The 14,298-nt window shown below is 62.9% G+C and overlaps 1 protein-coding gene across 1 annotated transcript; it reads right to left on the reverse strand.

Annotated features, from left to right (window-relative positions):
* Window positions 1-287: 287 nt before the first annotated feature.
* Window positions 288-13,855, reverse strand: TMEM179 (transmembrane protein 179). Its single transcript, XM_005605497.4, has 4 exons — window positions 13,366-13,855; window positions 6,071-6,208; window positions 4,495-4,573; window positions 288-3,038 (listed from the first exon to the last, which is right to left on the reverse strand). Exons 1-4 carry the CDS (start codon window positions 13,668-13,670, stop codon window positions 2,859-2,861), a joined length of 702 nt encoding a protein of 233 aa, XP_005605554.1. The 5' UTR covers window positions 13,671-13,855; the 3' UTR covers window positions 288-2,858.
* Between the last annotated feature and the right edge of the window lie 443 nt (window positions 13,856-14,298).

Genomic DNA, 14,298 nt, shown 5'->3' on the forward strand with positions numbered 1-14,298 from the left:
TTCAACTTCAGAGGCAGGCTGGGCTCTGGGGGTCTGCAAGACTATGACCCCCACTGCTTTGGGGAAGATATTGCTCAAGACGCCACCATAAGCCCGAGACATCCGAAACTTGAAACCCCTCCTCACCCTGGGGAAGCTGCGATGGGAATGGTGAGAGTGGAAGCCTCCGGAAAACACGCAGAAGGCCAGGTCCTGAGGCCCCAGGAACAGAGGGCAGCTCTGATATCCTAGAGCCGAGCTGGGAACGGAGGAGGGCAGGCAAAGACAAACGCACCTGAGTCGTCCTGTCCGCAGCAGAGGCACAGGTGTTTTTGGTTTTATTTTGACTTTGAGAAATAGACACATTTAGGTTTAAGGATCTTTACTTTCAGTTCAGCCAGAAGTAGAATTAAAACAGGGATGTCGGTCATCAAACAGCAGCTGGAGAAGCAGGGTGTTATAGGAGCCAGCTGGCGGGGACGCACCTCAGGAGCCCCAGGGCCGCGCCTGCCCTCCTGCCTGTCCCGCCCACCGAGGGGCCCTCCCCTGCCCAGGGCAAGGGCACACAGCTCCTGTCCCAACGCCCCCACCCTCGGCCCCGATGTCCCTTTCCTGGGAGCTCCGGGGACATGGATGTCTGTGGGTGCAGCCGGCCTGAGACATGCCTGTGTGTCAGCAACAGCCCCCTCTGCGGGTGACCCCTGTAGGCACGTGGACACAGGTCTCTGCTCATCTGATGGAGGGGCTGCCCCCACCAGCTCCGGGCAATCCACGAGTGGCAGCTGCCGAGGGCAGACCCAAACCTTTGGCAGACCCTCGGCTCCAGAAGCCACGTCCTGCCCTGCTCCTGCTCCTGGGGCCCAGCGGCTGCTGCCCGATTGGGGAACCAGGTGGAGCCACTCCACCTTCTGCTAGGAACAGGCAAGGAGCTCTGGGGGCCTGGAAGCGTCTCAGGGCCGGTGGATCAGGGCTGGTGTGTGGGGCCTCGGGTTCTGTCGAAACACCCCCCAAAGCCCCCGCTGCCCTGCCTGGAACTCTCGGCCAGGCCCAGGGCCAGAACGCCTCTGAGACTCGAGAAGCCACAGTTGGTCCCCTGCCCTGACCTCTCCCCGGGACAGGCGCTGGCTGATCATCAGTCTTATGGGGCCCTGCCAGCCTCGCTCCCCGGGCCCAGCTGTCGCCCCACCCGGCACCTCAACCCAGGCCCAGATCCATGGCTCTGGAGGCCCCCATTTGGGGGACCAAGCCAGCCGCTGACAGCAAGAGCCACGTGGGGACGTGGGGGGCCAGGGCTCTCCCTTCACAAGGCGGGGACAGGGAAGGGGCCCACAGCAGAGGGAGGAAGCTGCGGCTCCAGGCCCACCAGGGAAACTAACATGCTTGCTGAGCCTGGGGACGCTGGGGTCTGCTCTCACACCTCGGCTGCCCGGCTCCTGGAGGAACAGAGCACGTGTGCAGGTGCCAAAGCCAGGGAGCCCCTCGAGGGGTGTTCACAGACCAGCAGCCCCCACCCGGGTTCCGTGTTCCTGAGCTCCGGGGTCCCCTGGCTCCTCCACCAGCCGCGATGGGGCGGGTCATGCCCTCTGGGGCCTTGGGGAGCGGACTCCTCCCCTGGGTGGGCCCCCGTCCCAGAGGATGAGGTCGGAGGAGCTGACAACACACGGCTGTCCTCACGGCTCCAGTCTCGGTCCACGCCTCCTGGGCACGCACACGCATGCTCACACACTCACTTGCACTCACACACTTTTGTAAGTGTACACTCACACTCCTGCTTGCACACTCACACTTGCAGTCATACACTTATATTTACACACACTCACACATACCTTCCCATGCAGACTCACACGCACACTCACATGCTCGTATGCATGCACGTGCATCATACGATACGCACAATTATCACACACACATTCACACCCTCACGTGCACTCACACACACACAGACACCTGCGGTGGCACCTGGCCCTATGGCTCCCTCCCTTCGAGTCGCTGCCCCCAGGAGCCCCTGTCTCCGCTTCCAGCCAAGCACAGGCCCAGCCTACACACAGTGAGACAAACGCTGGGGCGCAGGGGCCTCTCCGAGCCAGGCCACATGGGGATACCCCCCAAGTCCTGCAGCAGGGAACAGAGGGGACCACCACTGTGGCCACTCCCAGGACGCCCACACAACCACCTGCTGACTCCAGGTCTCGCCACTGTCCCTGCCATCGGATGCTGAGACGGGCCTGGCCACATGTGGCCTAGAACAGGAGCAGGGGGGACTCAGCTCTGGGGGGCCGCCCCGGGCCAGAAGGCGGGGAGCACACGTGAGCTCCTTCCCCAACTCGACCCTCTGCGCCCAGGTCACGGGATTCCCGCCCCACACACTGCTCAGGAGCAAGTGACCAGAGTGGCATGTGGCCATCACGGGCTGATGGGGTCACTCTGGGGACACGCCCTGCTACCATGGAATCGTGCATGGGGTCACACCTGGGCAAGCTGGCCTGGAGACGGCATCCGGCCAAGGCCCAGGGGCACACCGTGGACCACCAGAGGGGTCCAAGGCCAGAGGAATCTGAGAGGTTGGACATCTTTCCACCAGGCTCACCTGGCCAGTCCCACTCCCAGGTGTGTCGCGCCTGCATGAAGCCTGGAAGAGGCCCTGAAGCCCCAGGTCTCTCTGTGCCGGCCCTGGCTGAGGGCTAGCCCTCACCCCACGCGGCTGCCATGCTCATGGTGGGAAGGGGCGCTCGGTGAGCGGTCACTCACTACACAGTGCCGAGGGGAGGCATGCAAGGCTGAGGGGCCGGGTGGGGGCCCAGGCAGAGCCCCCGGCCGCTCCCCCAGGACGGGCCATGTGCCCCGGGCAGGGGGCGCGTCTGGGGGCCCGGCTCCCCCGCCTAGATGACGGCGCTCTTCTCCTCCTGGAAGGAGGCGCGGTGGGCCGGCCTGGCCAGCAGCAGCTCCTTCTCCTGGACCAGGTTGTCCAGCAGGTCCTCCTGGCGGTAGTTGTGGTAAACCTTCAGGAAGGCCAGGATGGTGATGGCCAGCCAGGCCAGCCACGAGGCCCAGAGGCCAAACTGCAGAGGGCAGAGGGCAGAGTCAGCGGGCCGCCCACACGCAGCGTCCACAGCCCTGTGCACCCGCCCCCTCCCGGGGAAAAGGACGGGATCCGCCGGGAAGGGAACAAGGACACTTCCTTCCTCATCAGTCATCAGTTCCCGGCATCTGGCAGCCCCTCCAAACCCTGAGCTGTGCAAATGCTTTGGGGAGCTCTGCCCTCCCCCGCCCGAGGCTGGGGTCCCCTCGGGAGGGCAGGGGCTGGGGCAGCTGGGGCCGCTCAGCTCCCTGGAGAGCTCGTCAACACTGGAGCCTCCTCTGATCTCTGGAATAAGTTGACCTTTCTCTGCTGTTTGCAAACAGTTGAAGGAGAAACCGTCTAATCAGAGCCAGGCCTGAGCCGCCCCAAACAGAGGCTCCTTTGAGGGTGCTCGTCAGATGCAGCTCCCACCTTCCTGGATCTAGTTGGCGCAAATTAGGCCTGAGGCATTTTCCACTAAATTTGTGTGAAGGTGTCTGTGGCAGTGTCTGCCCATCTCAGCAGAGAACCCTCGGAGGCACCCAACGTCCAGCCCCGCCCCACTCCCCGAGGCCCCCTCACCACAGTAAGAGTCCTCAGACTGGCCGCTGGACAACATGGGCCTCGGGAGGCCAGTCTGGGGTGCAGAAGTGGGGCCTGGGTGCCAGTGAATCCCGCCTGGTGCTGGAAGGAGCCACCTCCCATGGGGCGCCCCCTCATCAGGTCATCGGTGTCACCCCCCAGGGCACAGATGCAGATTTTGAGGGACAGGCCCTCGCTGACCACCAGCATGTCCCGGCATGCCTGTGTTCCAGCAAATGGGGTCCCCAGAGTTGCACCAAGGTCTCCTGGAGGGCAGGGGACACAGCTAATACAGGGCGGGGGGGGTAGGAGGGTCTCCCCCACACAGTGATTGTAGGGGGGCTCCCCCAAATTCACAGGCCAGAGCCCCTCGCACCCTTCCTCAGACACCACCCCAGCCTCCTCCAGCTAGCGAACAACCCCGAGCCCCCCAGCATTTGTCTGAGGGCGCCTGCTTGGCGCCGGGACCAGATCCAAGCTCCTTGCCCTGGCAGACCCAGGACGATGCCCAGTTACGTGTCCAGCAGCGCCCTGCAGGGAGCCACTCCCTCACTCCCCTGGGCCTCTTCACTTCTGCAGTTTGCACATGCAGTTCCCACCTCCTAGGACACCCTGCACCCTGCCCCTCCCCACATCCACCTGTAAAAATCCTGCTCAGTCTCCAAGATCCAGCCCTCCCACCCCCTCCTCCAGGGAGCCTTCCCAACGGCTCCCGCAGCGTAGCGCTCACTCAGCTGTGTCTCCTCCGCCTGGCACCATCCTTAACTGCAGTTTCCTCCCCTGGACAGGGGAGGAGGTGAGCTGTGCTCTCATTCAGCAGTAAACAGCCCCTCCCAACCACACGCACCTCCCTCCCCGTCTGGAACCCCGCCTACCTGGGCAATCGCAAACTGATCGTAGAAGGCAGAGTTGTCCACATTCAGCTCCAAGTCGATGTCCTGGAGCTCTTCGCAGCTAAAACGGCAAGACGCAGGGGTGGAAGGTCACTGCTAGGCCACCAAGCACGGGAAGCAGCGGGTATCACCCCCAAACGGTGAAAGTGCTGTCCCCAGGTGGGGCAGACGGGAGCCCCCATGCTTGTCTGTGAGCAAGGAACCTGCAGCCCCAGCCCCAGCCTGGCCGTGGATGGGGGAGCCCCACACCGGCCTCTGCTCTCCTGCAGACTCCACCCCTGGCCCCCACCGCAGGGTCTCCGGCTCCAGAGCAGGGGGTGCCGGCCGCTGCTTCCAGCCCCTCGGCCCCCAGACTGATTTGCATGGCAGTCCTGGCATGTGCCTCGGGGGCTCCACGGGGCAGCACAGGCCAACGTTGACCAGCAAAGCCTAGATGAGGGCCGCAAACCCTGTCAGTGGGGGCTGGGCCAGGCCTGGCCTCAGAGGCCGGCAGAAGGAGGCCCAGTGGCCCAGGCACACCCTTGGGGGCTGGAGGATGGGATGGGGGGCAGGAACCAGTGTTTGTGGGGGAGAGACTGTGGGTGTCCAGTCCAGGGGCCTGCCCTCACTCTGAGGCCTCGCCAAGGCGAGGGAGAGGGGGCCTGGGGGCGGGAGAGCTCAGCTCAGCACGGGCAAGACCTCACCCACCACAGAGGGCTGCCCTGCTGTGGACCCTGAAGGAGTCACCCACCCGGGGTACTCAAACTTTGCCCTGGGGTGCGCCGAGGGAGCCCCGGGGGAAGGCACAGGATAGGCGGGCAGATGCCTCCCACTTCGGCTCTTGAATCCTTTTTACACATTGGGTTCCAGGTCTGATGTGGCTTTAAAAAAGAATCCGGAGCCTCTGGGAGAGGTGACCCCGGGGTCCCTGCCTTCCCAGGGCCCTGGCCTGAGGCTCAGGACAACACCCCTTAGGGCTGGGCAGCAGGCATTCCCATTCTGAGGGTCAGGCGGTCACCATGCTCCGCCCTGGGCCCCCCCCACGCCAGACCCTGCCCCCTGCTCTGGGCCCCGGCCTCCATCCCCAACTCCTCCTACCGAAAGCTTCTGTTCCCGTCTCACCATGACCCTCACCTCCACCATGTCACCAGCCCCCAGGACTAAAGCATCTGATTGCCACGCCCGGCCTGGGCCTCTGCCTCCACAGGGCAAGGTCTCCAGGACCTTCGGCTGTGTGGCCATATCTAGCCTTCCGGGACCTGCTGCCCACCCTGCGACATCCTGTCATCCAACCTTGTGACAATGACCAGGCGGCTGGAATCTCTGACCTCCTGGGCCTCCACTCCCACCCCGGATCCAGCCCCAGGGTGTGCGGAGGCCCTGCCCGAGTATGAAGCTGCCAGCTCCCCGAACTGGGAAGAGGGTATCGACATGGAGGGAGGGGGTCTGAGGGCAGGAGCCGGCCGTGTGAGCACAGGCAGGGGCACCTGTGGGAGGAGCAGAGCTGCGGGCTCGGGATGGGATCCAGCCACGAAGATGCCGACCAGGGAGCAGTGGGGGTGGGGGTCCCAGGGCACACCTGTGGGGCACGGTCCCCTTCTCCGTGATGGCATCGCACCACATGGTGAAGCCCACGCTCACGATGGTGCTGGCGATGAAGACGAGGAAGACCACGGAGGCGCTGACCAGGAGGTTCAGGAAGGCGTAGAGGAAGGAGCTGCGTGCAAGGACGGAGAGAGTCACTGAGCGCCACCACCCCCGCGGTCCGTGCACCCCCTGCAGAGCCAGGTGACAGCGGGCGGGGCAGCCCTCAGACCTTGGGTTTCCAGCCAGCGTCTGGGCCCCGGATGCGGGGATGGGCCCAGCGGGGCCACCAGGGGCCGCTCCTCCCTCCTGCGGCTGTCCCTCACCCCACAGACCACGTGCCGGGCCCAGGCTGCCCACGCCATCCTCCCAAAGACCCAGGAGTGGGAACCACTGTCACCACGTCTTACAGAGGAGGCGAGGCCAAGATTCAACCCAGGTCCAAAGCCTTGGAATCGGCACACGTGCCGAAAGGCAGGACGTCCTTTCAAGGCCCTTCACCACGCGGTCACCTACCAAGGCCATGTACCCACACAGTCATCAACACAGCCGGCCTGGACCCGTGTCAGGGGCTTGCCGCACGACCCTGCTCTGATTCCTCCACTGAAACCTGAAAGCCAAGCTGTGAGCCGGGCGGCGGGTGGGGAAGCAAGAGGTCGTGGGGACGGAGCAAGCTCAGGGCTGGCCGCACAGCCCATGGGGTGAGGGCCTCCCCAGTGCACACGGGCGTGGCCCCACTGGGCTTTCAGAGGGAGTCAGCATGTGCTCTGACGACAATGGGGCAGGTGCTGGGAACAGCCCACCAGACTCTCCTGCCCCTCCCGCAGCCTCCACCCTCCCACCATCTCTGAGCTTCCCCCTGGGATTCAGAGTCCTGCACATGGGCCTGGGGTTGGGGGACCCTGAGGCTGCGGGGGCTGGGGAGACAGGGACAGCAGCCCCGCCCCCTCTGACCCGCGGCAGGTCTGATGTGAACATCAGTGCCGTCAGCACGATCTGAGGGAGAAGACCCACCCGCACTGGCTTCCCGGCCAAAGTTTACTGAACAAGGTCTCAGCTGGGAGCAGCCGGAAGAACATCAGAGCGACTGCCCTCGGACGGATGACTACAGAGCAGAGGTCGATGCCCGCTCTTTCATTCATTCACTCGACAAGCACTTTCAGGCACCCGCCCCCCCCATGCTGGGCTCTGAGGACAAAGAGAGAAGAAGGCTGCAGTCCTGGCCCCAGGAGGCGCCCCTGCCGATGGGCAGACGACGAACCGAGGCCACCGTGCCCAACTCGAAGCCCGCATCACCAAGCCACTTTACAACAGCTAGAACTCTCCGCATCTCTGGGGAAAGAGCCACAGGGCTGTCGTCGACGGGCCGTTCCCCGGCCACATGGCTGCATAGACAACAGCACCAGCCCACAGGGCTGGAACCTCCCAGAGCCTCCAAGGAGAGCAAGGCAACAGAACTGGGTTTAAAACAGAGCTGCAGAGGCTGTCCTGGTGGTGGAGTGGTTAAGTTCATGCTCTCTGCTTCGGTGGCCCAGGGTTTGTGGGTTCAGATCCCAGGTGCAGACCTAGCACTGCTCATCAGGCCATGCTGTGGTGGCATCCCACTCACATACAAAATAGAGGAAGATTAGCAACAGATGTTAGCTCAGGGCCAATCTTCCTTGCCAAAAAAAAAAAAAAAAAAAACGCCAGGCTGCAAACCCAGCAACACCAAAAAGGCAGAGAGATGGGCTGGCTGGCATGCTTGCCTGTTCACATGGGAGGCTCTGCACCCAGTGTCGAGGCACCCTCCTTGACACCCTCAGCTGGGTGAGCCACTTGCTTCCGGCTGGGACCCCGACAGACAGAATTCTGAACTGCAAAGTACATCTGGCCCTGGGGGCTCTAAATACGGGGTGGGGACTATAGCTATGAACAGGGGTACGTTATAGCCCACTCCACTCCCAGGCCAAGCTAGATGCCAAACCCAGCCCGCCCCTTGGTCAGCTGTCTGACCTTCAGCAAGTCCCTCTCTGGGCCTCAATTTCTCTCTCTGTAAACTGGATAGTCAGAGCCCCACCCCCCCGCACTGGGTACCTGTGGAAACCGAGGGAGCTGATGTGGGTAAAGGACCGAGAGCGGGAGGTGCCAGGGGTGCTCATGAGCACACACTCCCTCTGCAGGATGGACTCAGCCCATCGTCCAAGCCGGGAAGAGGCTCGCTGCTCTCGAGCCCCGTGCTGGGTGTGCTTGGAGCTCCGTGCACGGGGCCCACGTCGCCACAGCAGACGGGGATGGAGAACCAGCCCCCCACAGGAAGCGGGGTTGGAGAAGCCGCTGGAACCAGATGCTGGAACCACAAGCCTGGAGACTGTGGTGTGGGGCCCAGCTGTGCACCCGTGGGGCAGCATGGGTCTGGGCAGGTTCAGGGGTCAGGGGAGGTCCCACCCACTGGAGCCCCCTTCCCGGGAGCTTGTGCTCCAGGGGAAGCAGGAGGTTACCCAGAGCCTACACTCCTGGCATCTCAACATCGGATGGCCACTCCACTCCAGGAAAGAACATGGTGGTCCTGGGGGGCCAGGGACGAGCGTCCTCAGGCTGAGCAAAGCAGCAGCCTGACCTCAGCACAAAGGCCAGCTCGCCGGGACAGCCGGTTCCCTAGGTGCCCTCCCCCTGCTGACATTCTCCTAGGTCCAGCAGGTGCCCGGGGTCTCCAGACCTGCCAGCTGCCGGCCCAGGGGACCTCCCTGGGGGAGGGATGGCCAGGGCGCAGACAGCTGGCCAGGCAGGGCTGACGACCCAGCGTCAGATCCTGCCCCACGTCTGTACCGAGTTCTAGAGAGTCACACGCGGCTCTTCATGCCCTCCTTGGCCAGAAGCATCCTCAGGGAACCCTGGCACAGCGGGCCTGAGCCACAGCCGAGCCATCGGAAGCTGCCCCTCCCGCCTCTGAGGGCGGTTTACAACACAGCCTCCCACTGTCTGGAGACCCCAGACTCTCCAGCCACATCCCTATTAAATGAGCACGATTTGGGGGTCTCCTCCCACAACCAGAACACAGAGTCCCCATCGCACAAGAAAGGGAAGGGCTCCACGCTGGGGTCACCCCCGGCCAAGCCTCCTCCGACTCCTCTCACCCATTTCTGGTCAGTTCCCTTGGAACCTGCTGGAGCCCTACAGATGTGTGAAGAATTCAGGTGTGTCCAGAGCCTCACTTGGCCCCAGCCCCCCAGAATTTACAACATTGCCCCCCCTCCCATACCCCTCCCCAAGGGCTGGCCAGGGAGCGGTCAGGGATGGGGCTGGCACACACAGGGTTAACTCCATCTTTCTCAGGCGTCTCAGGGTGCCTGGAGTAGATGTGCCGTCTCCATGGTGACAGCTATCCCGGGAAGCCCTGGGAGCGATTTGCAGGCTGAGGGACATGTGTGGGCAGGCAGATGGGTTGTTTTAACCCAGCGCTCCCCAGCCGTCAATCACAAACCACTGCCACCTGGATGCTCAAAGGGCTCCCACGCTGACAAAGCTGCCCAGGCCCTCAGGCCGAGGCTCACCGTCAGCCTGTCCATCTGCCCTGAAACGGCCAGCGCCCCAGGAAGCCACAGGTGCCCCGATTCACTTGCTCATTCCTGCAGTCCGCAACCAAGCTGACAGCCCTGCGCAAAAAAGCTGCCCCCAGGCCCCCAGCCCTTCACTCTCCTGGGCACAAGCTGTCAGGGTCCCCACTTTGCACAGAGACACCCCTGCGTGAGGAGGGAGCTGGCACCACGGTCAGGGCCTGACGACCAGCTCACTTCACACAGACCAGAGGGTAGGGCTCTGCCGCCCGTGCTGGTGGGAGGGGTGCCGGCGGAAGGTGTCTCAGCAGGGGTCCTGTGTGGTCTCTGAAGTCAGACTCTGGTCTTAAGAGAATTTGTGTGCACACTAACCCTAGGCAGGCAGGGCCCTCTGGGAACCCAAGTCGGACGGGGGCAGTGACATCCTCAGTGGGCCGGACATCTAGGGGCCAGCAGTGGCCTGAGGGCCCTCATCCGTCACACAGTCTCCCTCGAACTGCCCCTCTCAGCCTCCTGGCGGTCCTGATCCCCTTGCTGACCCAGCACCTGCTCGCCTGGTCTACGTGGCTTGACCAACAACTGAGTTGAAATTGGCTTCTCCAGGTTGACCAGCTTGCCTGTGACTGGACAAGGCAGACTCAGCCTTCCTGGGGACCCAGCACTTGCTGACACAGCGAGCCCAGAGGACTGACCAGATGGTGAATCTGCAGAGATACCAGGGCCAGGGGAGTGGCTGTGAAGCAGCAGATCCCAGAGGGCAAGCCTCTTTCTGTCATTCATTCAACAAACACTAATTCGATGACTCCTGTGCACCATGCCCTGTGCTCAGCCCCAAGCATACAGAGATGAACAGGGCACACGCCTGCCTTGTGTTCATCCAGGCCAGGGTCCCCCCAGATGGAGAGCCATGGCCTGCATATCCATGCGAGGTTTGATCCAGTCCTACAACCAGAACTAAGATGAAGGTTGACCCTCGACAGACACCATCACTGCTGCCTGGCTGCCAATTGGCTTGTGCAGTGGGCAAAGTGGGAGCAGGTGGCTGCCCAACCATCCGGCCTTGGCCAATAATGCCTGATGGCCGAGAAGGACATTATGTACCAGATGTCCCTGGAGAAGAGAAGGCTGGCCCCAGCCTTGCCCACCAGTGATCGAAGCCTGGACAGAGGTCCCTGGTGGTAGGACAGGTGAGTATCTAGAACAGACACAAAGGGGCAGAAGACCCAAAAGTGCTCCTCCAACCAGGCCACATCAACAGGAGCATGAGCTCCCTCTGTCCTCAGGGGACAAGCACAATGAAGGAGCACGGAAACTCCCCACGCCTCAGCTTTCTGTGTTTAAAATGGGGGTGGCAGTGGCAGTTTCACAGAGCTGATGGACACCTTGAATGAGATGACAAGGGACAGGGGCTGCTGTTACAGCATTCCCTAGGCGTGCTGCCCAATTTGTGTGAAATAGGTGACCCTCCACAATCTGGATTCCTCTCTTGCAGGTTCTGGGGTTCTTAGCTACCCCTGCCCTGCTCCCAGCCTCTGGTGGTTGCCCAGCCTCTGGTGGTCTCTCCCAGCCTCTGGTGGTCTCCCAGCCTCTGACGGTCTCTCCAGCCTCTGATGGTCTCTCTCTTGACTCTGAAATCTCACATCACTCAGAGCCACACAGGCTGGGCCCCACCTGGAGAGCTTCTTTCATGTCCCGCTTGGCTAGACTCTGAACACCTGGAGGCCACTTGTCCTGTAGGGACACCCAGGAAGCTGGAATGATGGACATGAGCTGATGGCTGAACCGTGGCCCCCACACAGCCTTTGCCCAGTGCCCTCGGCTTCCCAGACGGAAAGGACCTCCACCTGCTGACCATCCTGTCGTCCTTCTCAGACCCACTCTCATACTCAGAGACACTTCTCCTGCCCCTACTTGCCCTGGGGACACTGACTGGGTCAACAGCCGGCTTGGCAACGTGGGGGCTGAAGACGGGACACCAGCCATTGAGTGGGATGGGGAAGGAGGAGGGGACATGCAGGACACCACCCTGGGACAGGCCTGAGCTCACACTGGGCAGAGCCCCAGCCCCATAGCACCTGGCGGTCCCCAGGCTGATACACAGCTTGTTGCAGACCCAAATCCAGAACCTTCATCTCATGGGTTGAATCGTGTCCCCTAAAAACATATGTCCAAGTCTTAACTCCCAAACCTGTGAATGTGACCTCACTCGGAAATAGTGTCTTTGTGGGTGCCATTAAGCTAAAGCTCTCAGGATGAGGTCATCCTGGATGTAGGGATGACCTAAACCCAATGACTAGAGTCTTTATAGAAAGAGGGGAAGAGACAGAGAGGAGAAGCCATGTGGACATGGAGACAGATCGGAGTGGGAAGGCCCCAAGTCCAGGAACGTGCAGGGTTGCTGGTGGGCAGCAGAAGCTAGGAAGAGGCCCAGAAAGGATTCTCCAGCCAGAGGGAACCAACCCAAGGTGCCGACAGACACCTTGATTTTGGACTCTGGCCTCCAGAACTAAGGGGGAATAAATCGTTTTAAGCCCCCAGTGTGTGGTCCTTTGTTACAGCCAGCAGCCCCAGGAAACCCACACACGTGGTTGGTGACATGCCACCCCTCCTCCAGGTGTCTTCACCTCTGCACAGCCCCGGCTGTCCCCATCCCTTCAACCTGCAGCCACTCCTCTTCCTGTCTGTGGCCCCTCTTTCCACGCCAGTGCCAAGCTCGGGGCCCTCAGGTGTCCCTGCCAGCCCTCCTCTGCCCACTCACACCCTTACAGCTCCCAGCTTATCTCTCACCTCCCCAAAAGAAGTGAAAAGCCACCAACAACTGCCAACAAATGATGGATGGGGTGAGGGTGGGGGCAGAGTTTGGGAGAGGGCCTGGATTTCCCCGGTGCATGTCAGGGCAGGTGATGGGCGGGAGTGGCTCTCAGGACCTCTGCAGGAGCCCTGGGCTGCTGGGGTCAGAGTAGTCCATTGCCAGGAGCATGGGTGGGTCCGCAGAGAGCCCCAGAGGGTGGAGGCCCATGGAGAGCTACTGGTTGAGGACCCCATCCCAGATGAACCACATTCCTCTCGCTCCCAGGATGGTGCCAGGGCAGGAAAGGTGAACTGGAAAATGGAGGCCAGGGGAAGGGGGCTTGTAAGGACAAACCAGGGCCCTCCCACACCTGCTGCACACCCCAGCAAGGTCTGAGCGCTAGCGCTGGGCCTCGAGGGGCTTCCCTTCCGCTTTCCTCTGCAGTCACCCTTCCCAGGACGATGGGGATGAGGGCGGGATCCCCGGTACGCCTTGTCGGTCAGTGGCCGGCCTGGTCCCTTCCCTGGTCCACCCGAGCAGGCCGCAGGGCCCAGACCGGGTTGGCAGCTGTCCTCGGTGCTGACGGGTGTGGGCCCGCTGAGCCAGGGAGGGAGGCCCAGGTCTGCCCCGCGATGACGGTGCAACATTTGAACCCCAGGGGTGGGGGTGGTGAACTCGCGGAAGCGGGAGGTGATGCGCACTTGTGGAGGGAAGCACTGGCCTTGTACGGAGGACGGATGATCGCCATGGTCCCTGGGTTCTGCGTGTAGACAAAGGGCAGTTTGCGTGGAAGTGGTGAGGTCCCAGGGTTGATATTTCCGGGCCTCTGAACGCCTGGGTAGACAGAGAGACTCGTTCCTTGGCAAAGGAGAGCCTGGGGGCGCTGTGGGCACGGAAGCGGTACCGTGCTCGGGGTGGAGGCTGCGTCTGTCGGCGCAGGGCGGCCGCGAGGCCCTCACTTACCCCTCGTGTCCCTTGCAGAGGAAGAAGAGCGTGCGCCAGGCGTGCGCGGCGGCCAGCAGCAGCGAGAGGAGGCTGGCGAGCAGGCTGAAGCGGCAGGCGGCCGGCGGGCCCCACTCCTGCACGGTGAAGCGCTCGCGCTCCTGCACCGTCAGGTTGGCGCTCAGCCACATGCCCTCGGTGAAGAGCAGGCAGCGGCCGCGGAAGTCGTGGCCGTTCTCGGACAGCGGCACCACCACCACGAAGCTGAACAGGAAGGCCAGGAAGTAGCAGACGCACTGAGCGAAGAGGAAATTGTTGAGCGCCATGGCGGGGCCAGGAGGGTCGAGGAAGGGGCCGGAGGAGGCCGCGGGGCCGGGCCGGCGGCGCGGGGCGAAGGGCGCGAGCCGGGAGCGGGGGCCGCCGGAGTCTCCGGGCGCCGCGCGCAGGCCGGGCCGAGGCCGCGCGGGAGGCTGCGCAGTGGCGGCGCCGGCGGTTCCTGCGCGCCCCGCCCGGGACGCGTGCGCACGGGCCGAGCGCGGGCCGCGCCTGCGGTCAGCACCACAGACAGCTCCTGGCGGGCACGGGGCGCGGCAGGGAGCAAAGAGGGAGAGCGGGTGGGCGCGGGCCCCGCTGGAGAAAGGGTGCACCGATGGAGACGCGGAATGGAAACTGGGAGAGGTAGAACGGGAGGACTGCTGGGTCGGCTTATCGAGACCATTCTCTCTGTGCCATTAACGGCACTAGGAGCTACCTGTGTGGGCCTCACGTAGGCTGGTTGTGTCCCTAGTTCCCCATTAGCGTGAAGGAAAGGAGGATAGGAGAGAGGGGAGCACGCGTCCGGAGGGACGTGTCCAAGGTGCCTATAGTGAGGCGTGAGAGTGAGGTTTGCAGTCCAGACTGGACTTATTCATTTGAGGAGTCCTGGAGTGCAAAGTATGGGGGAAGGGGCCAGAG

The sequence above is a fragment of the Equus caballus genome, chromosome 24 (genome assembly GCF_041296265.1).
Source record: "Equus caballus isolate H_3958 breed thoroughbred chromosome 24, TB-T2T, whole genome shotgun sequence".
NCBI lineage: Eukaryota > Metazoa > Chordata > Mammalia > Perissodactyla > Equidae > Equus > Equus caballus.

What these genes read in the sequence shown, in the direction of transcription:
- TMEM179 (XM_005605497.4), bottom strand. Translation starts at nt 13,670, where the DNA reads ATGGCGCTCAACAATTTCCTCTTCGCTCAGTGCGTCTGCTACTTCCTG. An exon ending in CTCTGCAAGGGACACGAGGG is followed by an intron (nt 6,209 to 13,365) that starts GTAAGTGAGGGC and finishes CCTTGCACGCAG; the next exon opens with CTCCTTCCTCTACGCCTTCC. An exon ending in AAGGGGACCGTGCCCCACAG is followed by an intron (nt 4,574 to 6,070) that starts GTGTGCCCTGGG and finishes TTGCCGTTTTAG; the next exon opens with CTGCGAAGAGCTCCAGGACA.